The following is a 23,809-nucleotide window of genomic DNA, read 5'->3' on the forward strand; positions in this document are numbered from 1 at the left end:
GCTGCAGAGGGGGGAAAAAAACTCTGCTGTTGCATGACCCCAAGGAAGTCACATAGTTCTTTCCAAACTGACACAGTACTCCCTGCTGCCACCTCTGGCCATGTCAGGAACTGTCAAGAGCAAGTTTGCTCCTCCTATGGACCATTCCTGACACAACCAGAGGTGGCAGCAGGGAGCACTGTTTTGGATTGGAAAGAACTACACACAATTTCCTCTGGGGATTTAGCAGCTTGTACTAAAAGCTTTAATATTCAGGAACAATAATTTAAATCTTGCATATTCCATGTGGGATTGCACTGAGAGTGCAGGGCATGGATTGGTCTCTTTAAAAAAGGCAAATCTGCGTTCATACCTCCAACATGTATGCTGCATATACTGTACAGTGTTTTTGCACTGGAAAAGCATTGCTGTATACTTATGGTTTATTATAAATCTTAAATTTCGTAGCGGTAAGCTTATCCCAACCAGTTGTGTAGTTGTAACACACAGCGTGACCCCCTCTGTACAGATCATGGCACACACTAATGATGATTTTTGTGCCCAAACTTACTCATGTAACAAAACTACAGCCCGCCTAGCCATGGCATTTCTCTAGTTTGCTTGGCATATTACCATCTAATTCCAAATGGGCCTTTTATTCCAAAGTAGTAAAATGCCTTACAAGTGCTTCTTAAAAGAAAATATTGCCTTATGTGACCGCATGATTAAATGCTCCATTGTTGTAGAACACCAACAATCATCTTCGATGGGAATATATAGTTTGTCAGAATCGGATACAGGGACTTTGACAGGAGTTGAAATAAATGGCTGGTTTGTTTTCTACGTTGCTTTGTGTTCCTTATGCTTCCCTTTGGGTCTTATTACACAAGGCAATTATTGACAAAAAGGCAAACACTAGTTCATTAGCTGATAACATAATTTTAGCTGCTTTATAAAAGTCTCCTCATGTATGAAGGAATATGTGGCCGATGAATGAATGAAGGCTAGAACTTGTTTAGTAAATGGGCTGGCCTGTCTATAAAGGCCTGTAGTTTGGTTTCTACATTGTAGACTTTTCATTTCTTCTCAGTGATTTCCAGTCTACTGCTCTCAGACCTACTGTACAGTTTGACAATTAAGTTTACATATACCAGTATAATAAATGACGCACAGGTAGGCATGCGACAGCTGAGCTCCTTCTATACTAGTAAAGCTTTAAAACAAGATGTTGCATTGAGTTACCCTACTCAAGTTAAAGGAGGGATTTATACTGTAAGTCAAACTGTCAAATAGGGTTTTCAAGTTTTTTATTATTTATTATTATTTATTATTATTTATTATTATTATTATCTTTTTTTTTTTTTTTTCAAATTCCTGTAGGATTAAGGTTAGGTGACGTGCATCATGTGGGAGGAATTTGGCTTTATTATCTGTAGTAACTGAGATCCGTCTATTAAAAAAAAAAAAATTCCGCTTTCCGACTGGTCTAGTTTTGCTAGCTGCCTTTTTTTTTTTTTTTGCATGTCACACTCTGGAGACCTTCTCTTCTGTAGTTCTTTTGAAATGACATATAGGACTGAATTGCAGCCCAATGGGAGGGGAAAATCCTTCCTAATATTTCCTTAGGGAATGAATTTCCTCTCCCTTGTGCCAGATTTAATCCTGCTTTTATTCCTAAAAGATGCACCTCTGAGGTCATGCAAAGGGTCTTACTACAAAGTTTAATTTCACACCCTGAACAGATACTGTGTACCCACCTTATAGAGAAATACAAAAAAACTTTTCTCCTCAGTGAGATTGTGATAAAGTAATGGATAGTGTCTTACTTGTAAACAACAGCAAAGCTTTTCTAGAGGGAAAAGAGCTGTGAGTCACCGCAGGAAAAAAAAAAAATCTACCTCTCCGGTTATCAGCTTTCCTTCTCTATGACCTCAGCAAAGATCCCTCTGGTGATTTCCATCTCTATTCACATAGGGGCCACTTGTTATTCAAGACTCGCTCAACAAGTTTCATGCTGCCTGCAAAACTTCACCCATTAAGATTAAGCGATTTCATCAGATTTTAGATAAAGCTTCTATTTTTATTTGACGTATTCACGTCTTAATGTGCAATAGATGCTGAAAAAGAGAAAATGTATAGCGGGATGTTCTGTTAAGAATCTACACAACAGAAGGGGTCATAATGGAGATGTATAACTCCCCAGGCTAAGATAACGCCATAGGTATAAGTGCAGTCCAAGAAAAATCACAGGTACAATGCTGTGGTGTCACAGGACGCGGGGCCTAATGACCAACCAAGCACTAGGACATCTGTAGGATTCAGTGCATGACAGTTTTATGTGTTTTGTAAGCCGTTGAGCCCTAGGGAATAAATAAGGAGAAGTAATTGCACACTGATACATGTGACGGAGATTACCTTACACATGAGAGTTGGCAGCCAAGAAGATTCTGACACAAGTATAACCAAGCGAAATCATTCTTTCTATTGGTAACGCAAAGGTTTATGTTTATATATTAAAAAGCAAATCTCCTGGGACTGATGCTGTTAAAGAAAAATAAAACCGAATGCAGCAAACTACTAAAATAAAAAGTTTAAAATGCACACCGCCATCATCACTGCTTTGACAGCGCCACAGTATGACATGAGGCCCACTGAGAGGGAGAATGGTTATGCCCACTTACAGACTGTAGTTAAGACCAGAGAAAAAGTAAAGTCCATTAAAGGTATTGAGCCATCTCTAAATTACATATTGTGGTGTTTTTTTTGTTAAACATATTTTTTTTTAAGATTTTGGGTGCATTTATTTTTTTATTTTCCATTTTATTAGCTGTATTATAAAATTATCCTGAAATCTTGCATTTTTTTCTCACCACTAAAGCCCCTGTTACATGGGGCAGTCTCTGGGAGCAAGCGAGGTAAGGGGGGGGGGGGGGGGCGTGGGTTAGCTGCAGGGGGGCTCCCGGACAATCTAAAGATAGGACATAGCAGTGACAGCAAACTCTTCTTACACGGGGTGGCGGCAGGAGATTTGTTGCTTTCATTGTCTACAAACTATGTGGAGAGCAACAAACCTATAACCCTACTGTGTTAATCCAGAAGAAGACAAAAAAAAAAACCCTAAGTGTCTGATGCCAATTTTGCTGTGCTGTGGCAATGAGCATAATTCCCGCCGATTAGTGTCCTATCTCCAGAAATCGAATACCCATAACTGGTTATATTGCATTTTTTGAGACCGTTTTAGACTGGTAATAATAATACGCTGCACCACATTATAAGGTACAGAGTTATTTAATGTGATAACTTAATCATTCTTTTCATTTCCCCAGGTGCTTGGGCCAGATGGCGATAGCTGTGCTGTGTGTATTGAACCATACAAAGCAAATGACGTTGTACGCATCTTAACATGCAAGTAAGGATAACCACAGTAGGAACACTCCAGAAGCCTATAAGCTATACACTTTTTTCTGATTAGTTAAGATATTATGTGTCTTTGCTTAAATGACGTCTCTTGTTAAACCTATTGGTTTTGGAAAAACAGGATCATGAGGATCAATTAAAAAATTCCTAAACCAGCACATCAGGATTTACCGTAGATCCCTATGATTGTGTCTGTCATACTTATATTATGTAATTATGGTCGTTGTTAAAAGGCTTATGTTTAAAGAAACACTGTCATTAGGTTTATGCTGTCCTATCTAAGGGAAGCATGAACTAGTGGCAGAGAAGCTGAACAGAATGATGTATCACTTACATTGTTCTGTGCAGCTGATCCAGAGAGATCCTCCTGAATAACATGGACAATAAGTAGTCCTCGATATTCATGAAAAGTGGAAAACGCTGCCCACTAGCTGCTGATTAGCAGTTATCTATCCATGCTGTGTGTAGGCAGTCAACTGTCAATCAGCAGCTGAAGGGCGGGGGGAGGGGTGTGGCAAGAATCGTATTCTCCTGCATATTTGGGGAACTGCTGAACAGAATAATGTAGGGAATACACCAATCCGTTCAACATTTCTGCTGCTAGTTCATGCTGCTCTTATTTAAGGCAGAATAAACCTAGTGACATATTCCCTTTAATGACATGCAACATTCCTTTTATGGTATCAGTTTTGAACAGAGCAGCATACTACGCTCTGCAAATTGATGGCCTATCTATAGGTTAAACATGGGTTCAACTCACAGAATTCAGCTGTGTAAAGGGGCATTGGTGCTTGTATAAGCTTGGAAGCCTCCTCAGTGTTTACTTGCACTCCTCTGTGAATCACCATAGTACTTGTAGTGGTGGTGCAATGAACTGCAGTACTGTCCCATGCAAGGGAATGGGGCAATGCTGTATTTTACAACAGCACCACAAATGGAAAGTGGGTGCAAGAAAAAGCACAGGTAAAAAGTGAAGAAACCCTTTAATTGGAGGGGCTGCCCAAAGTAAGACTCCCAGTAATACAAAATTACAGTAGGCTATGCTCACACAGTAAAATAATACCAAAATATGGCTTTAATTTTGAAGTAGAAAAATACATTGTTTTTTTTTTATGTAATAATGCACTCCATTGAAGTTAATGAAAACTTGGCCAGCAGTGCATGCACTGCACAGAACAATTTACAAACAGTTTTTGCTAAAAAAAAAAAAAAAAAAGTTTTTTTTTTAGCTGTTCACATATTGCTTTTTCAGCCAAAATGTTGGCCACATTTTTATATATTAAACAAAAAGTCCCACGGATACAAGAAGTGGAGTGCCAGCCCCTGCACTAAGGATCCACTGGTGCAGTATATAGAAATCCAAAACTTGTGATTTACTTGGCTGATCAGAAACAACGGGCTTTTGTGATGAGCTAAATAAATCAGAGTTTTGTTCACTTTGGGGTGCTGCAACCAGGTTTTTTTTTGTGTGTGTGTAAACATAGCTTCAAGGAAAAGTAACGCAAAATGCAAAACACTGGTTAAAAACAACAAACTGGAAGCCAGAACAATAAATCAGTTGAAGCATATTTTCTTGATACAGATGCACATTTAACTGTGAGAACAGTGCCATCTACAGGCAATAGCCAGAAATGCACATATATGGTATACCCCTTATATTGCACTACAAAACAGTGGGACAAAAAAAAAAAATAATGAAAGTATGATATTGTGACATCAAGTCTTGGTGCTGAGATCACTTAAAATGTTAAGGAGCAGATTTTCTGAGCACTGTGCCTATTTCTATTTGATTCAGTAATAAGTCACTGGTCCATTGAACCTCTGAGCAGCAAATAAAAATTCAAGTTGCTATAAAAAGTTTATTTCAGTTCTGTTGTTGACTTCTATCACTAATATTATTTCATTCCAATGTGTTTATCACAAAAATAACTATCGAACCAGAAATCCTTAGTACAGTAGCTATTTTCAATGTTTATGGGTCATGAATTCTAATAGAATACAAAGTTGAACATACAGTACAATACACTGTGAAATATATACAGTACATGGGTGTAAATAGCAAGGAAAGAATACATGCATTGCAGTGCTACAAAAACATGGCCCCCCCCCCCCCCCCCCCCCCCCTTTTAATCTCCAGGTCAGGTGTGGTTAGGGATAACCCCTTTAACTCCATAAAAGTGTGTATAAATGTTCATATTTCTTTTCTTTTTTCATTAGCCATTTCTTCCACAAGAACTGCATTGATCCCTGGTTACTGGAACACCGAACATGTCCAATGTGCAAGTGTGATATTCTGAAATCATTAGGAATCGCAGTAAGTCACACCAAGAAAAAACTGAATCTATGTATTCTACTCACTGTGCAACCACAATAGATGGTACATAATTTAAAAAAAATAATAATGTGAAAATGTGCATCTTCTATTTTGTACTCTCTTCTGCAAAATTGTTTCAAAATACTGCCTGTTAGGGTTAGCTTGTCTGCAAAAACAGAGTCCAAGAGGTTTTTGCTACTGCTATGTGCAGGAGAGAGAAGCAGCCTGGCTGTGTATCTGCATTTCTTGAGCCTGCCTTGGTCATCCAGAGCAGTGTTCCCCAGTCCAAGCCTCAAGTACGACCAACATGTCATATTTTGAGGAGATCCCATACAAAGAACACCTGATGCACCTGTGAAATACTAAGGAAATCCTAATAACATGACATGTTGGTGGTTCTTAAGGACTGAGTTGGGTATCACTGTTTCAGAGGATCCACATTGTAAATCAAGTTTTTCCTCTCCTCTAAGCAGCAGTTTAGTGCTTCTTTTGCTACAGTGCTGCTGTTTTTTTTTACTCAGCAGCTTGCAAAAATAGAGCTTTAGTAACCCCTTCTCGTACATGCCATCTAAAGTAGTCTACATCACTCCCCAGCAGAGTCAGTCCAGGGCATTTTCACCAGCCCTATGGACCTATCAGTACTACATTACCTCATGTGCCCTTCTATCCCCACATGTTCATTGGCTCTTTCAAATTGGTGGGAGGAAACTTGCGCAGTTACGTACATCGCAAGCTAAATGTTCGCATGTACAAATATGAACAAATTGTTCATTATCGTGAACACGAACAATTAGCGGCATGTTCATACATCACTAAAGCCGACTGCTGAGCTAACAAAGCGATTCACTTTGTCTTTACTTTAAATTTGCTCATCTCTAGAAGTTTTGTGCACAACAGTAGTAACACTTTGTTTTCATCTCCTTATTTAAAGGCTGATGAAGAAGAGCCAGAGACCACCATGGCAATCTCCTCTGTATCCAGTGAGGTTCAGCAAACTACAATGCATGTAGATGAAGAGACCCGTAGTGACAATGCATCTTCTGGATATGCCTCTGTTCGGGGCCTTGAAGAGCTTACAGAAGACTCCGAAAACGCATGTGAGTATATACAGATGATTATAAATAGTCAAGAAAATGCTTAGCTTTCTCACTCACTTCAGAGATAGCTACAGAAACTTAAGCTGCAGTTAGACAACAGGAGTACACCAGGGAGCCTGGACAGGTAAGTATAATCTTATTTTTTTCTATATACAGTAAAGCAAAGGCTACATAGTCACTGCTAACAATGCCCATGCAGCCCCTAGCATTTAGTAAGCTTCCTGCTTTCAGTGTTGTTGTGTGTATCTTATTTACTTATATTAATTAAATGTCTCATAACCCACATCTCAATCTTATTTATTCTCTAGATGAGAACGTTGAGCTTGTAAACAGTGACACCTCGACTACAGCAATTGAAGTTCTCCCGCACATGGATAATCCAACATTTGAGAGTGAAGATCTCTCGCACATTCAGAATGTAAAGTCTTGAGCAGCATAAAGGACAATGCAGATATGGGCTCTTTAGGTCCAGTTTCCCCATATAGTTTTAATACAAGATTTTCTATTTTAAACAAAAGGAAACATAGACTCTAGAAGGCATCACCCTACAGGTAATAAAGGTGGAGATGCAAGCGTTCATTAGGGATAATGGTAAATCCTAGCTGGATCGTACAGCCTTGTGTACTACAAATCCAATTACTCTTACTCAGGTTTGCTCAAACAAAATCTAAAATCTACAACCTTGACAAAGTGCATATTTTATTATAACACAATGTAGTTTTATACAACAATTTGTATCTACCATATATGGATCGATCTTAAATTATCCCATTTTAATTTGTCATGCACTAGATACCTCACTAAATCCTAATTCTATTCTTACTATATCACTTTTGATGTCACATTTAATGAAATTTTAACTTTTCACAGGAATCGCTATGCAGTGTTTGTCAACAGATGGAAAATAACATATCCCTCATACTGTGAATGTTATATGGCAGTCTTTGCTTGCAACTGGGTTGCACCCACCATGCTCTGTTTATTGAGGTTTCGTAAAGCATACTAAGAGTGTGGGTGCATCTACCCAACCCAAATCCTGCCTGTCTCTATTATACAGTATTAGACCCCCTCCCACCCCCCTTTTTTCTTTTAATTTCAAAATTTATTTTTTAGGAAGGAAGATTTCTAAACACAGGCAGAATGAAAACTGAATTCTAAATGATAATAGTCAGTTCTAAAGGTCAGGTCAGACTATGTGATACATGCTGATTCTGCTGTGGATTTATCTGCTGGTTTCTCCCAGATTTCACCCTTTGAAACTGTCAAGGTGCAAATAAAGGTCTTGAATTTCACACAGTCATATTATAGACTTGAAAATCCATAGGAAGCCCTCAAATCCAAAGCGAACATTGTGGCAGATGTTTAATGCCGAAAACATGAAACAAATTCCCTATGTCTCACTATGGCGTAACAGTTTGTGGGAGATTCATGTAGGAGCATAAAATGTTACTAGAGTCGATAATATTCAACTACGAACACTTGAGCTGCCATTTATTAAGGTTTAGTATAAAAAATTGAGTAATAAGGAACCCTTACCTTTTTTTAAAGCAATAGCTTTTAGGCTGTGTTCACACATGGGCCCACATTCATTGTTGGACATCACCTATTTACACAGGACAATATGTGTTTAATGGGCTGCACAAAAGATCCACGTTTGCCTGTTCATTGGCAGATTGTCGGCAATAAGTGTTCCTGGAGGCCTGGAGTGTTCTTTATCTCACATTGCATCTGTTTTGCCTTCTCCATCATGGCAGCAACCCGTTCACGGACACTATTGTATCTCCCAGGTGCCACGCTCCACTTGGTAGCATTGCCGGCAGTGCCGACTGCACTCTACTTTGCTCATTCCTAAATGTTTATTGCCAAGGATTAGTGATGAGCAAACTTGCCAAACCCAGATGCTCGGCATTTGACTCCTAGTGGCTGGAGAAATTGGATGCAGCCTGAGGGAGTACTGGAAAACCTGGAAACTGCTATATCCATGTTTTCCTGGCAGCACTAGAGCTGCATCCAGCTTTTGCAGTTGCTGGTAGTCAAATGCCGAGCATCTGGGTTTGGCAATTTTGCTCATCAATACCAAGGATGCATTACCACTCTTTAATTTAGGTGTTCTTTATGATCTACAATGTTGCAGCAAATTAGGTTACTGTCCTGTCTGAATTGCAGAAAACCTTACACTGCATACATCTATGCTGCATAAACTGAACTAATTTTTATTTAATCATTTTTTAAGTGTGAAAAAACCCCATAAAAGGGAATGTTTTAACTAAAAGGTTTAGACCACTAGATAGCATCACATTGTATACCTTTTATTCTACTAGGCCACTAATAAATGGCAAATAAGTAAAAAATGTTTGACCAATACATAAATCCATTGTAACGTTTCCTGTTCACCTGACAGTATAAAACACTGTGACTGGCCTGAGATGCAAATTCCTTTTGCTAGAAATTGGCCCCTTACAGATTAAAATATTGCTTAATTTAATGCCACAATTGTTCATTCCATCAGCAATACATTTGTAAAATTTCTATATTATACAAAAAAAAACCCTATTCACTGAAACATTCCTTTCCTGTGGTGCTATCATTTCATTCCATAATTGCATATAGCGCCAGGGAATAAGATGCTTGAGGAATCACATTGTAGCCCCCTGCTTCATTTCCTAGATACAATTCTAATGTGTGTATGAGCACCCTAATTACAATGCAATGTGACGCTCTTCATCCCCTTACAATAAATAATCATGATCTGCATCAAGGCTGCCTATATACATATCCATGCAGGTAACTTCTCTGAATGACTTGGTAGAAGCAGTGAAATTCCCTCCATGAACTGGGCTAGTATGCATAGGTGGGAGGGCACTAGTCAACATCAAAATTTCCCTGTACTTGATTTAGGTTGACGTTGACATAGAAAATATATGAATTATAAAGGGATTGAATGGCTTTATATGGCTAATTGTGAATAGAGAAAGTACAATGCAGGACTACAAGAACAATAATCTTGTCAACACATTTTATAATTTACTTTTTATTATAAAAGTTTTATTTTTACTAATAAGAGTCTTTTTCATGGTGTGATCACTGAGCTCAGATGTTCTCCCTCACTTGTAATTTATAGGAAAACGCACTTTATTGTCAAGCTCTTTATTGCATTAACCTCATGTGTAATTTAATATGAACAGAAATGCATGTGTGAATGGTTAAATACCTATATTTTAATTTTTTTGGTTCCTTAATAAAATCTAGCACACCTGTGTCTTAAGATTTTTTAAAATTCTGTAAATATATCTTTTGATTTCCATTGTTTAATTGTGTAAATAAATCATATTAAAAAAATTCTGTTATGTTATTTATTTATTTAGTATTTAGTCTAGTCTACATGATAAATGCCTACCTCCAACCTTTTGTTGTCTGTACATTTTTCCTTTTGGTTCTAAGCTGCAGGTATAGTAATATAGTAACCTCATGATTTCGGTTGTTGGCTGAAGGAATCATGTGTTAGTGGCCACATCTTGCTCCCAGCTCCTCTTTAGGACATTGTGAGAGATGGCGCACAAAAGAGTGCTATTAGCAGTTATATAAAAATATAAATGTTAAGATACTGTGCTTGGGGGGACAGGGTGGTCTTAAAATCATCTAAGAACCCCACAAAAATGAAAGTTTTACTATTCAGAACAATAAACTGCAATTTCTTGTATGCTCCTTTTACTTAAAGCGACTCTGTACCCACAATCTGTCGGTCATGAAACTAGACAATGAGCTGTTGACAATAGGAGAAAAGGAATGGGCCTATAAGGAAAGGTACGTTTGCTAAATGAATGTATTTGCAAAAATATTTAAAGGGGCACTATTGTTATAACTTGCCAAACCTATATCAACGGGGGATGTAAAAAAATGCATGTTTAGAATTTACATTGATATATGTATCAATCAATTTTTTTTGTAAGGCTGGGTTCACACTGTATTTGCAATCTGTTTTTTTTTTTTTTTTATCTGCCTTATTGCAAAAAAAAAGATGAACAAAAACTGATGCATTTGTGAGTATCCGTCTTGATCCATTTTTCCACTGACTTCCATTATTAAAAAAACGGATCCGTTTTTTTTTTTTTTTTTATAATTGAAGTCAATGGAAAAACAGATGCACACAAATGCAACCGATTTTTTTTTTTTCCCAATCTGTTTTTTGGAAAGAAGGAAAAAAACGGATTGCAAAAATGTAGTGTGAACCCAGCCTTATCATGCTCTAAAACTAAGCTATATTTACTTAATAAAATACAATACAATAAAACACTGGAAGTTCAGAGTGTCACAACTCAATGTGTTTATCAATCACATCAATTCTTCTCTATAAGCAGATGATCGGGACTTCAAGTCATTGCTCAAATTTTTTGTTTTTTCAACCAACACAAGACTGAAGTCCTGTTCCAGGCATTTTTTCAATTATGTATAGCTTTGTTTTACAGCATGATTACTTTTTTTATTATTTGCAAACATGCTTTATAATAAATCCCCTGTTAACTTAGATTTTGAAAGTTCTAACAACAGGTACACTTTAACTTGATAAGCCCTATGGGGTTAACTATATTATGAGATTGGAATACCCCTTTAGACTTTCCATATGTAATTTTGTGCATACCGCCTCCTAAAAAGGCACAGAACAGCTTGCTATTTGATGGCAGTGTTAAGTTTTTAAAACTATTTTTCTGAGACATGGCATCTTCCCCCCTCAGATCATGTACAGTACTAGTGGCATGGCAAAAACACATTCTGTAGTCAACACACATGTACAGTAGATGGCAGCATTAGAAAAGAACCTAAATACAAAAACACAAATACATAGCAAATCAATATGTTCACATTCTCCACTAATCGAATACGTATTGCCAGTACTATTCATTTTTATTTTACTTCGAAACCACTATAAAGCGTAGGGATCTGTTTACATCTGTTTGTGAATATCGCAAACAGGTCTGCATTTTTTTGTTAAATGTGTTATTAAAGGTTTTAGAAATACAAAGCAAAGTAGTAATAAATATATTCTGGTACATAAAAGTGTATAGACAAAACAATATGTTAAACCACATAACACATAAAAAAAACTATAGAACAAACCAGGAGGGAGAAAACCCAATTGCATTAACACCTTAGGGACCGAGCCTATTTGGGCCTTAATGACCAGGCTCATTTTTCAAAATCTGACCTGTCTCACTTTGTGCTTATAGCTCAGTGATGCTTTAACATATGCAAGTGATTCTGAGAATGTTTTTTCGTCAGATATGGTACTTTGTTAGTGGCAAAATTTGGTCACTGTCTTGTGCTTTTTTTTGTGAAAAACATCAAAATATGAAAAATTGGAAAAATTTGCACTTTACAAACTTTGGAATTCTCTGCTTCTTAAAAAAGGTCAGATGACATAAGTTAGTTACAAAGTCACATTATCAATATGTCCTCTTTATTCTGGCTTCATTTTGTAAACATATTTACTTTTTTGGGGTATTATGGGGCTTAGAAATATCAGCAAATTAGGATTTAGGAGGCTTGTATACTGAAACCCCCCATAAGTGGCCCCCATTTTGGAAACTACACACCTTTTAAAGAATTAATCTAGGTGTATAATGAGCATTTTGACCCTACAGGGGCTGGAGGAAAGTATTCACCATTTAGGCCGGAAAAAAATGGAAAATAGAAATTTTCCAATAATATATTTGTTTAGATTAAAGTATCTCATTTTTACAAGCAACATGAGAGAAAATGCACCCCAAAATATGTAACACAGGTTCTACCGAGTACAACGGTACCTCATATGTGGGTATAAACCACTGTATGGGCACACAGCGGGGCTCAGAAGGGAAGGAGTGCCAATGAGCATTTCCAGTTTAGATTTTGCTAAAGACGTTTTTGGGTGCCAGGTGCGTTTGCAGCACCCCTGTAGTGTCAGCAGAATAGAACCCCCCAAAAGTCATCCCATTTTGGAAAGTACACCCCTCAAAGAATACATCTAGTGGTGTCGTGAGCATTTTGTCCCCACAATTATTAGAGGAAAGTATTCAAAACTAGACCGTAAAAATGAAAAAAATTATTTTTTTCCAATAATATGTTTGTTTAGTTTGAAATTTCTCAATTTCACTAGGAATAGGGGAGAAAATGCACCCCAAAATTTGTAACAGAGGTTCTCCTGAGTACAATGGTACCCCATATGTGGGCATAAACCATATGGGCACACAGCAGGGCTCAAAAGGGAAGGAGTGTCATTTTGGTTACGGGCAATGTGTGGGTGTTTACTGGCTATCTGGGCTGGTTATGGGCAATAAGGGGTTTTTACTGGCTATCTGGGGTGACGACGGGCAATCTGGGGGTGTTCACAGGCAATCTGGGGTGATTACAGGCAGTTTGTGGCAATCCTGGTGGTTATGGGCAATCTAGGGGTATTTACTGGCTATCTGGGGTGGTGATGGGCAATCTGGGGATGTTCACTGGCAATCTGGGGTGGTCGCAGGCAATCTGGGGTGGTTACAGGCAGTCTGTAGAAATCTGGGGTGGTTATGGGCAATCTAGGGGTATTTACTGGCTATCTGTGGTAGTGACGGGCAATCTGGGGCTGTTCACTGGCTATCTGGGGTGGTGACTGGCTATCTGGGGTGGTGACTGGCAATCTGGGGTGGTGACGGGTAATCTGAGCGATTACAGGTAAACTGGAGTGGTTATGAGTAATCTGGGGTGGTTACAGGTAATCCGGGGCACTTGACTGTGGTGGCAGAATAAAAAGTGTCGGCAGTATTTGGAACAAGCGATCAGCGGTATATAGGATATACCACAGACAGTAGTGGATTATAATAGGGGCGCTTTGGGCGGCAGCCCGGGGCCCTGAGCTCCTGGGGGGCCCATGACCACCCAAAAAGAATTATACTTTGAGTGATGTACTGTCTCCTGGCTACACTTTCGCCATGATTTGCAAAAATCACAGTATTTTTTTATGGCAATTTTGCACAAATCAGGACATCATGACATTATCTGTCCTGTACTATGAACGCCAGACTAGTGCCGCCATAGTTACAGTGGGGTGGGGGGGCCCAGGCTTGGTGAACAGCCCGGGGCCTATGGTAAAGTTAATCCGCCCCTGACCACAGATCGCTTGTACCGGGACCACACACCAGGTGGTCCCCGATCATTGCCCCATTCTCTCTGCCACCTCTGGTGGTGGAAAGAATGGGGCTTTGATCATTTTTAGGAATCCATCACTGTGAACATAGTCTGTTCACAGTGATGGCGGCGGCCATCTTAGATCAGATGGCTGCCCAAGGAGGGGAGGGTCAGTGACCGGGTCACTAGGGTTAATCCTGGGGACAGGGGGCGGGACATGTTTTCACCACCGCTCACCGTGGATTCATGGTGAGAAGAGATGAAAGCATTCAGCTGCGCCAGCAATGCCCGTTACCGGTGGCGCCGTTATACCGATAATAACCGCAATCGCCAGTGCAGGGTCGGGACTGACCTCACACTGTGCCCCAACCTCTCAGCTACCTCTGGTAGCTGAGAGGAGGGGGCTGTGGGCCTTACCAGCGCCACTGCGCTGTAAAAAGCTGATGGCAGCAGAATAGAGCCCACTAGTGACCGCCATAAAAATCCGTATCGGCGGTAACTGATAACATAATAAACGGATTCTCTGGGTCACTATGGTTACAACGATACCAAATTTATGTAGGTTTTTTTTTAACTATTACCACTTTGGCGCAGTAGAAACTATCTTCCTATCAAAAACCCACAAAAACTGTCGCCACATTGCAAGATGCATAGCGTTCTTATCTTTTGCGCAACAGAGCTGGTTTTGGGCTTATTTTTTGCGGGAAGATCTGTAGTTTCTATTGATATCAAGTTTTACATGTATATGACTTTTTGATCTCTTTTATGACTTATTTTCTAAAGCAGATTAATAAAATACAGCTATTCTGGTACTGTTTTTTTGTGTTTGGTGCACTTTTTTTTTACTTTTACACTAGTGTACATTACTGTACACTAGTGTAAATACTTTGATCACTCATACAATGCACTGCACTAGGGGGTTAAAGAATTTATTTAAAAAAAAATAAAATAATAAGAAAGAATAGACAGAGTGAAAAGGAAAACGAGGACAAGAAACACAAAATGTAAAATGATAATATTGTAATTAAGAACAAAAACTCTGGAAGAAGAGTTTCTAACCTATAGTGGAGTGTAGCAAAGGAAAAATTAGAAAATCAACGTACAGTAGGGTCAAGCATGTCAGAGGCTGTGGAAGAACTAAAGGTTAGTAATAGTCTTTCCAAACCTCTACAGGCATGCTTCCCTTTCAACAGTGCACTGCACCAATGAGATACTCACTGCATTGAGAAACGGCCACGTACGTCTTTGCCTCTGAAGAAAAAAAATCAGTAAGTCAGAGCCAACAAAGACTTATTCTTCAAGCCCCATAAGGCAAGAGGGCTCACCCTTTTGCACTACACCAAGGTCCAAATGCATCCTCGCCTGAAAATCGCATCATGGCAAACATTTAATGCAATAGGCTTTCTCCAATCCTAACCTGTAGGGGACTGCAAAAAGGAAGAACCGGACAATTAACTTATGGCCAAAAATGTTGGGATCTGTGAAAGGAATAAAGATTAGCAACTAGATTTGCATTTCCAGGGAAATACATAGTGCTTGAAAAGAGCGCCCTTTTACCAGTGACTTCCAGAGCGCCCCTTTACCAGTGACTTCCCTTTAAGAGAAACTTTAACCCTGGGTGCCATCCTTTTAAAAGCCACTTGGGTCCCGTCCCTTTAGGAGTGACTTGGGTCCCGTCCCTTTAAGAGTGATATGGGTCCCGCCCCTTTAAAAACGACATGGGTCCCGTCCCTTTTAAGAGCGACTTGGGTCCATTAAAGGGATCCAGGTTGCTCTTAAAGGGACCCAGGGACCATCCCATTAAGAGCGACTTGGGTCCCGCTCCCTTTAAGAGCAACATGGGTCCCTTTAAGAGCTCTTAAAGGGACCCATTTCGCTCTTAATGGGATCCAAGTCGCTCTAGCGACATGGGTCCTGTACCTTTTTGGAGCGACTTGGGTCCCTTTAGGAGCAAAATGTGTCCCGTCCCTTTAAGAGCGACTTGGGTCCCGTTCCTTTAACAGCGACTTGGGTTCCTTTAAGAGCGACATGGGTACTTGTAATGGTAAAGATCATTGCTCGGTTACTATGAAAATCTTACTCATGTCAGTGAGACAAAAAAATTGTTTAGGACCTTCCATCTTCTACATCTTCTATTGGCCAAGAGTGGACATGTGACTGTGTGGATGTTGCGATACATTGCCTTACAAAACCTTAGAATTTCCATTGGCTGCTATATTTCAGCTATTTGCATATGTGCTGTGATTGGCTGTTAGCGTTTAGAGTGTGGCCATTATTTCCAATGGGCCATTATTTTCTATGGGAAATTAGGGGTCTTTAAACGTAAATTTCTTAAAAAATCCGATCGAAACGAAAAATAGCACACCTGACACTGCCGAATGCCTCGAAACGCAGTTTGAACGGAGTCTGTGCGCAAAGCAGTTCAGGCTGTATTACGCGCAGAAGAATAGCTAGAAGAAGAAGAAACAGAAGAAGAAGAATACGGATTACAATATAGTGCTTTTCAATCACTATAATAAAGGCTACAAGGCAGTCCGAGTACCCACAGTGCACTACACCAAAGAAATACTCACTGCGCTGCTACACGGCCACGCATGTCTTCATCTGTAAAGAAATAAAGGAATAAATTTAAGCAACAAACAACAAAGAGGTATTCTCCAAGCTGCTACGGCATGGAGGGATACCCATGGTGTACTACTCTAAGGTTCAAATCCTTCCTCACCTGGGAAAAACATTAGGACATACACTCACCGGCCACTTTATTAGGTACACCATGCTAGTAACGGGTTGGACACCCTTTTGCCTTCAGAACTGCCTCAATTCTTCGTGGCATAGATTCAACAAGGTGCTGGAAACATTCCTCAGAGATTTTGGTCCATATTGACATGATGGCATCACACAGTTGCCGCAGATTTATCGGCTGCACATCCATGATGCGAATCTCATGTGAACTCATTGTCATGTTCAAGCAGAAATCAGACCAGGCAACGTTTTTCTAATCTTCTACTTTCCAATTTCGATGAGCTTGTGCAAATTGTAGCCTCAGTTTCCTGTTCTTAGCTGAAAGGAGTGGCACCTGGTGTGGTCTTCTGCTGCTGTAGCCCATCTGCCTCAAAGTTCGACGTACTGTGCGTTCAGAGATGCTCTTCTGCCTACCTTGATTGTAACGGTTGGCTATTTGAGTCACTGTTGCCTTTCTATCAGCTTGAACCAGTCTGCCCATTCTCCTCTGACCTCTGGCATCAACAAGGCATTTCCACCCACAGAACTGCCGCTCACTGGATGTTTTTTCTTTTTCGGACCATTCTCTGTAAACCCTAGAGATGGTTGTGCGTGAAAATCCCAGTAGATCAGCAGTTTCTGAAATACTCAGACCAGCCCTTCTGGCACCAACAACCATGCCACGTTCAAAGGCACTCAAATCCCCTTTCTTCCCCATACTGATGCTCGGTTTGAACTGCAGGAGATTGTATTGACCATGTCTACATGCCTAAATGCAGTGAGTTGCCGCCATGTGATTGGCTGATTAGAAATTAAGTGGTAACGTGCAGTTGGACAGGTGTACCTAATAAAGTGGCCGGTGAGTGTATATTTCTGGGCAAAGACTATTCCCAAACCTTTCCATCGTGTCCTAATACTGAAAAAAGTGAATATAAGTCCAAACCATACCCCTACACACGTATGAACCTGTGGGATGCCGCAAGGTAAGTAAAAACCACAGCCCCCCTCCAAACCTCTGCAGCCTGCTATCTTACCACTCCAAAGGCATCCTCGGTCCACGCCTCACCATTACGCATCTTTGAACCTTTGGAAGACATCAAAATAAGTAAGAAGGTACTAAGAAAAGCCTTTCTCTAAGCCTCTGCAGCATTGTTCCTTATCTAAAGTACATTCTCCAAAGGGATCTTCAGTCCAAACCTGTCATCTTATCACATCTGCACCTGCGAAAGAACCTTAAAAAAAATATCTCCAAAAATCTCTACAAGAATAATTTCTTACCTACTGTATAGGGGACTGCAAAAAAAGGAAAAAACAGAGCACCAACGTAGGTCCAAGCATGTCATGGGCTGTAGAACAACTAAAGGTTAGTAATAGAGTCTTTCCAAACCTCTACAGGCATGCTTCCCTTCCAACAGTGCACTGCACCAATAAGATACTCACTGCATTGAGAAACGGCCATACACGTCTTTGCCTGTGAAGAAAAAAAAAAACGTAAGTAAGAGCCAATAAAGACTTATTCTCCAAGCCCCATAAGGCAAAAGGGCTACCCCCTTTGCACTACACCAAGGTTCAAATGCATGCTCACCTGAAAAACGCATCATGGCAAACATTTACTGCAATAGGCTTTCTCCAATCCTAATCTATAGGGGGCTGCAAAAAGGAAGAACCGGACAATTAACTTAGTAAAAACCACAGAACAAAAGCCCCCCCTCCAAACCTCTGCAGCCTGCTGTCTTACCACTCCCAAGGCATCCTTGGTCCACACTTCACCATTACGCATCTTTGAACCTTTGGAAGACATCATTAAACATATTACAATAAATAATAATTATAATAATATAATAAATAGAACAATAAATTGAGAGCTGTACAAAAATATAAAAATTGCAGAGCTTCGTCACATAGTCTAATACAGTGCTTCTCAAACTTTTTGTTCTCGGGCCTAACCCGGCAATCCATGTTGATGCTCGGCCCTCACCAACAAACATATACAACTATGAAGCGCCAGATACCACCATGTAGTGCACATAGTATTCCAGAGCAGCGTCAAAACAACACCAAAGTGCAGAAATAAATGTTGTTTCAACTTTATTAAACCACCAGCACAATGCAGAAAATACATAGTAACATAGTAACATAGTAAATAAGGTTGAAAGAAGACAAGAGTCCATCAGGTTCAACCTAGGGAAACCCTACTGTATTGATCCAGGGAAGGCTAAAACCCCTATGAGGCAGACGACAATTGCCGCATCACAGGGAGAAAACTCCCTCCCGACTCCAATGGCAACCAGAACAATCCCTGGATCAACGTATCACCGGAAATCTAATGCCCATAACTTGTAATATTACATTGTTCAAGAAAACCATCCAGGCCTCCCTTGAACTTATTTAATGAATTGGCCATGACAACATCATGTGGCAGAGAGTTCCACAGTCTTACCACTCGTACAGTAAAGAACCCGCGTCGATGCTGATGATGAAATCTTCTTTCCTCTAGATGTAGAGGATGCCCCCTTGTCATGGTTACAGACCTAGGAGTAAAAAGACCACTACAAAGATCTCTGTACTGTCCATTCATATAGTTGTACATTGTGATCAGATCGCCCCTAAGACGTCTTTTTTCTAGCGTAAATAACCCCAAGCGTGATAACCTGTCCTGGTACTGTAACCCACCCATTCCCTTAATGACCTTTGTTGCCCTCCTCTGCACCCGCTCCAGTTCAGCTGTGTCCTTCTTATATACCGGTGCCCAAAACTGTACACAGTATTCCATATGTGGTCTGACCAGTGATTTATAAAGAGGCAAAACTATATTCTCATCTTTAGCATCTATAACTCTTTTGATGCATCCCATTATTTTATTAACCTTCCCCCTGTTTTCCACATGTCCCCTGACTCCTTCCCCCTGTTTGCCACATGTCACCTGACCCCTGTTTTCCACATGTCCCATGTCCCCTTTTTTCCACATGTCCCCTGACCCCTTCCCCCTGTTTTCCACATGTGATGTCTCTCGCCCCCTGATTACCACAAGACTTGCTTGGAGAGGGAGCGTTCCCATTAAGCTGCACGGCGCGGCCGCTCAGATGACAGGGAGGCTCCACGTACTTCCTCCAGCCGCCCGCTCAGCCCCCTCGTGGCGCTCCGTACGGCCTCAGCGCACCGCTGCTCATGATTGACCCACCCACCTGTCCACCTGGAGGAAGTTCGCGGGGCCTCCCTGTAAGCTGAGCGGCCACGCGCCGCGCAGCTTAAGGGGAACGCTGGTCACAAATCCTGGAGTCCCTGTTTGTGAAAAAAAAAAAAAATTTCCCATGGGTGCCTAGTGGCAAATACGGCCCTGGCCCCATATACACAATATAATAAATCTATAGCAACCCCACCGTATTATAAATGCAGAGGTCTCACAAAGAGTATAACAAATGCAAAGCCCAACCACACAGTGTAATTAATACAAAGGCTCCACAGAAAGTTTAATAAATGTACAACTCTACAAGAAATATGGGGAAAAGATGTTAAAAACCCCTCAAAGGACAAGAGGGCACTGCCTCCGCCTGGAGAAAAAAAGGTTCAATCTCCGGCAAGCCTTCTTTACCATGAGAACTGTGAATCTGTGGAACAGTCTACCACAGGATCTGGTCACAACAAAAACAGTAGAGGGCTTCAAAACCGGCCTAGACAAGTTCTTAGACCAAAATAACTTAAATGCATATGTATAGAACCTGTCACCCCTCCCCCTTCCCTGTATCCATCCCCTCCTTGGTTGAACTTGATGGACATGTCTTTTTTCAACCGTATTAACTATGTAACTAAGTAAATGCAGAGGCCTCACGCAAAGTATAATAAATGCAGAGGCATAACACTCTGTCTAGTAAATCGAGAACCCCATACATAGTTTAAGAATTGCAGAGGCTCCATATACAATACAATAAATGTCTGCTACGGTCATCTAGAATGCAGGGACACCCAAAGGCGCCCGCAATTTAAATCAAAAGGAGTTAAGATCATCCGGTGTGAATTTCACTGACAGCAGCCGTTCTATGACACCGCCGTTTCACAGAACGGCAGCTGTCATACCATATGTAAACCCGGCCTTAAAATGCAGGGGCTCCATATACCATACAATAAATGCAGAGCCCCACAGAACAGCATGATAAATAAAGAAGCCTTACACACAGTATAAACGCTGAGCCCCAACAATAAGCATAATAAATGCAGCACCCTACCACGTAGTACATTAAGTGCAGAGCCATACCACACAGTATAATAAATGCGGAGTGTCACCACACAGTATAATAAATGTGGAGCCACACCACACAGTATAATAAATGTGGAGCCACACCACACAGTATAATAAATGCAGAGGCCTAACGCAAAGCATAATAAATGCACACCCCACCACATAGTAAAATAAATGCAGAGGACTAATGCAAAGTATAATAAATGAAAAGGCATAACACACAGTCTAATAAATGCAGAGTCCCACCACCAGTGGCGTCGCTAGGCAGTTTTATTCGGGGCTCATGCCCCGAATAAATTGCCTGCTGCCCCGGATCTTCACTGCCCTGGTTTTGCGAGCCAGATGCTAGCTCTTTTGATAGCCGGATCTAGCTTGCAGATCGCCGCTGCTGCCCGTCCTCCTCACCCACAACCTGCCCAACATAGCACCCGGACGCGCAGAGTGAGAGCGCGGCGCCGCACTGATTGGATGCGTGGGGTACAGCCGGCCTTAGCAGCACCACGCTCCCGCTCTGCTCTGATTGTCCGGGCACTACGTCGGGCAAGCAGTATCAGAGACTACCGTTGCGGCGCAAATCTCACAGGTGGAGGGGAGGAGACTGAGGAGGAGGTTTGTGTGTGTGTGAGTGGGAGGGGGGGGGTCAGGCGGGGTAGTGTCTGTGTGTATGAAGGGCTCAGGTGGGGTAGTGTGTGTGTGGGGGGGGATGGGGGCCAGGTGGGGTAGTGTCTGTGTGTGTGGAGGGGCCATGTGGGGTAGTGTGTGTTGGGGATGGGGGGTCAGGTGGGGTATTGTCTGTGTGTGTGAGGAGGTCAGATGGGGTAGTATGTGTGTGTGTGGATGGGGTCAGGTGGGGTAGCGTGTGTGTGGGGGGTTGCCAGGTAGGGTAGTGTGCGTTGGGATGATGGTCAAGTTAATTGCAGGCAAGAGGGGAACTTTGGTGGGTACAGCAGGCGCATTATTGCTATACAGGAGTCACAGCAGAGGGGGCATAATTACTATATGAAGGTTACAGCAAGGGGCATTATTAGTATATGGGGGCACAGCAGGGGGCATTATTACTATATGGGGTACAGCAGGGGGCATTATTACTATATGGGGCACAGCAGGGGGCATTATTACTATAGGGGCCACAGCAGGGGGCATTTTTACTATATGGGGCACAGCAGGGGGCATTATTACTATAGGGGCCACAGCAGGAGACATTATTACTATATGGGGCACAGCAGGGGGCATATTTACTATATGGAGGCACAGCAGGGCGACATTATTACTATATGGGGGCACCACAGGGGACATTATTACTATATGGGGGCAAAGCAGGGGACAGTATTACTATATGGAGGCACAGCAAGGGAACATTATTACTATATGGGGGCACCACAGGGGACATTATTACTATATGGAGGGTACCAGGAGGAATTATTACAATACAGAGGGTACACTGGAGGCAATATTACTATATGGAGGGGACAGCTGGGGGCATTAATACTATATGGGGCACAGCTGGAGCAGTATTACTAAATGGGGGCAAAGCAGGGGGCATTATTACTATATAGGGGGTGCACAGCAGGGGGCATTATTACTATGGGGGTGCACAGCAGGGGCATTATTACTATGGGGGTGCACAGCAAGAGACATTATTACTATTGGGGTGTACAGCAGGGGGCAATATTACTATATGGAGGCACAGCAGGGGGACATTATTACTATATGGGGGCACCACAGGGGACATTATTACTATATGGGGGCACCACAGGGGACATTATTACTATATGGGGGCAAAGCAGGGGACAGTATTACTATATGGAGGCACAGAAGGGGGACATTATTACTATATAGGGGCACCACAGGGGACATTATTACTATATGGAGGGTACCAGAAGGCATTATTACAATATAGAGGGTACACTGCAGGCAATATTACTATATAGAGGGGACTGCAGGGGGCATTAATACTATATGGGGCACAGCAGGAGCATTATTACTAAATGGGGGCAAAGCAGGGGGCATTATTACTATATAGGGGGTGCACAGCAGGGGGCATTATTACTATGGGGGTGCACAGCAGGGGCATTATTACTATGGGGTGCACAGCAGGAGACATTACTATGGGGGTGTACAGCAGGAGACATTATTACTATTGGGGTGCACAGTAGGGGACATTTTACAATGTGGGGTAACAGCAGTAGTCATTATTACTATGGGGCACAAAACTGGACATTATTACTATATGGGGGGCCCAGCAGAGGATCCTACATACAGGGGGCAACACACTTACCTACCTACTCATTGACACCAAGCAGTGGAATTACTACTGTACGGGAGCCTGTAGAAGGGGAAAAGGGACGGAAGTTGAAGGAGAAGTGCGGATCTTAATGTTTGGCAGGTTCTGAAGAGATGAATTGCAGCTGGAAGAAATCATCATGGTGGTCTGGCCCGGATGGAGAGGAAAAGGGAAAGAGAACAACTCAGATCAAAGAAGACGTCACCTGTGAGTCACTGAATGACGTTTTTGCATTTTGTAGAACGTTATCTGGTAGGAGTTCCCTGATGTAGAAAAGGTTGGGAAACACTGGCCTAGAGGATAGGAGTTAGAGCAGACCTCCCAGAGGCTGTGTGTACAGGGGGAGCTGTGAAGGAGCTTCCTGGGCAGTGGTGTGCACTACTACCGATGACAGTGACCCTGACAGGAGCCCAGGGCGGGTGTCTGCCTGTGTCTGCTTAGCCACAGTTATTATGAGAAGCGGCAATAGAGCTGGGCCAATAGAGTGGTTATTGGGTTTACTAGATTCCGCACTGGGCTCCTTCACTATCTGCATATGACTGCATTCAGAGGGCCTGTGCCCTGGATGTTTTAGGACCCTAGCAACGCCCCTGCCCACCACACAGTATAATAAATGC

The 23,809-nt window shown here is 41.5% G+C and overlaps 1 protein-coding gene across 2 annotated transcripts in view; it reads left to right on the forward strand.

The window, feature by feature from the left end:
• The window catches only part of RNF128 (ring finger protein 128), a 99,669-nt gene extending 91,109 nt beyond the window's left edge, over positions 1 to 8,560 (forward strand). For both annotated transcript variants that reach the window (XM_069942959.1, XM_069942958.1), the window contains exons 4-7: positions 3,306 to 3,388; positions 5,614 to 5,710; positions 6,642 to 6,807; positions 7,116 to 8,560. In XM_069942959.1, coding sequence (XP_069799060.1) covers positions 3,306 to 3,388; positions 5,614 to 5,710; positions 6,642 to 6,807; positions 7,116 to 7,237 — 468 coding nt within the window. In that variant the 3' untranslated portion in view covers positions 7,238 to 8,560. The remainder of the gene's footprint in view (positions 1 to 3,305; positions 3,389 to 5,613; positions 5,711 to 6,641; positions 6,808 to 7,115) is intronic.
• Positions 8,561 to 23,809: the final 15,249 nt, after the last annotated feature.

The sequence above is a fragment of the Dendropsophus ebraccatus genome, chromosome 10 (genome assembly GCF_027789765.1).
Source record: "Dendropsophus ebraccatus isolate aDenEbr1 chromosome 10, aDenEbr1.pat, whole genome shotgun sequence".
Classification (NCBI taxonomy): Eukaryota; Metazoa; Chordata; class Amphibia; order Anura; family Hylidae; genus Dendropsophus; species Dendropsophus ebraccatus.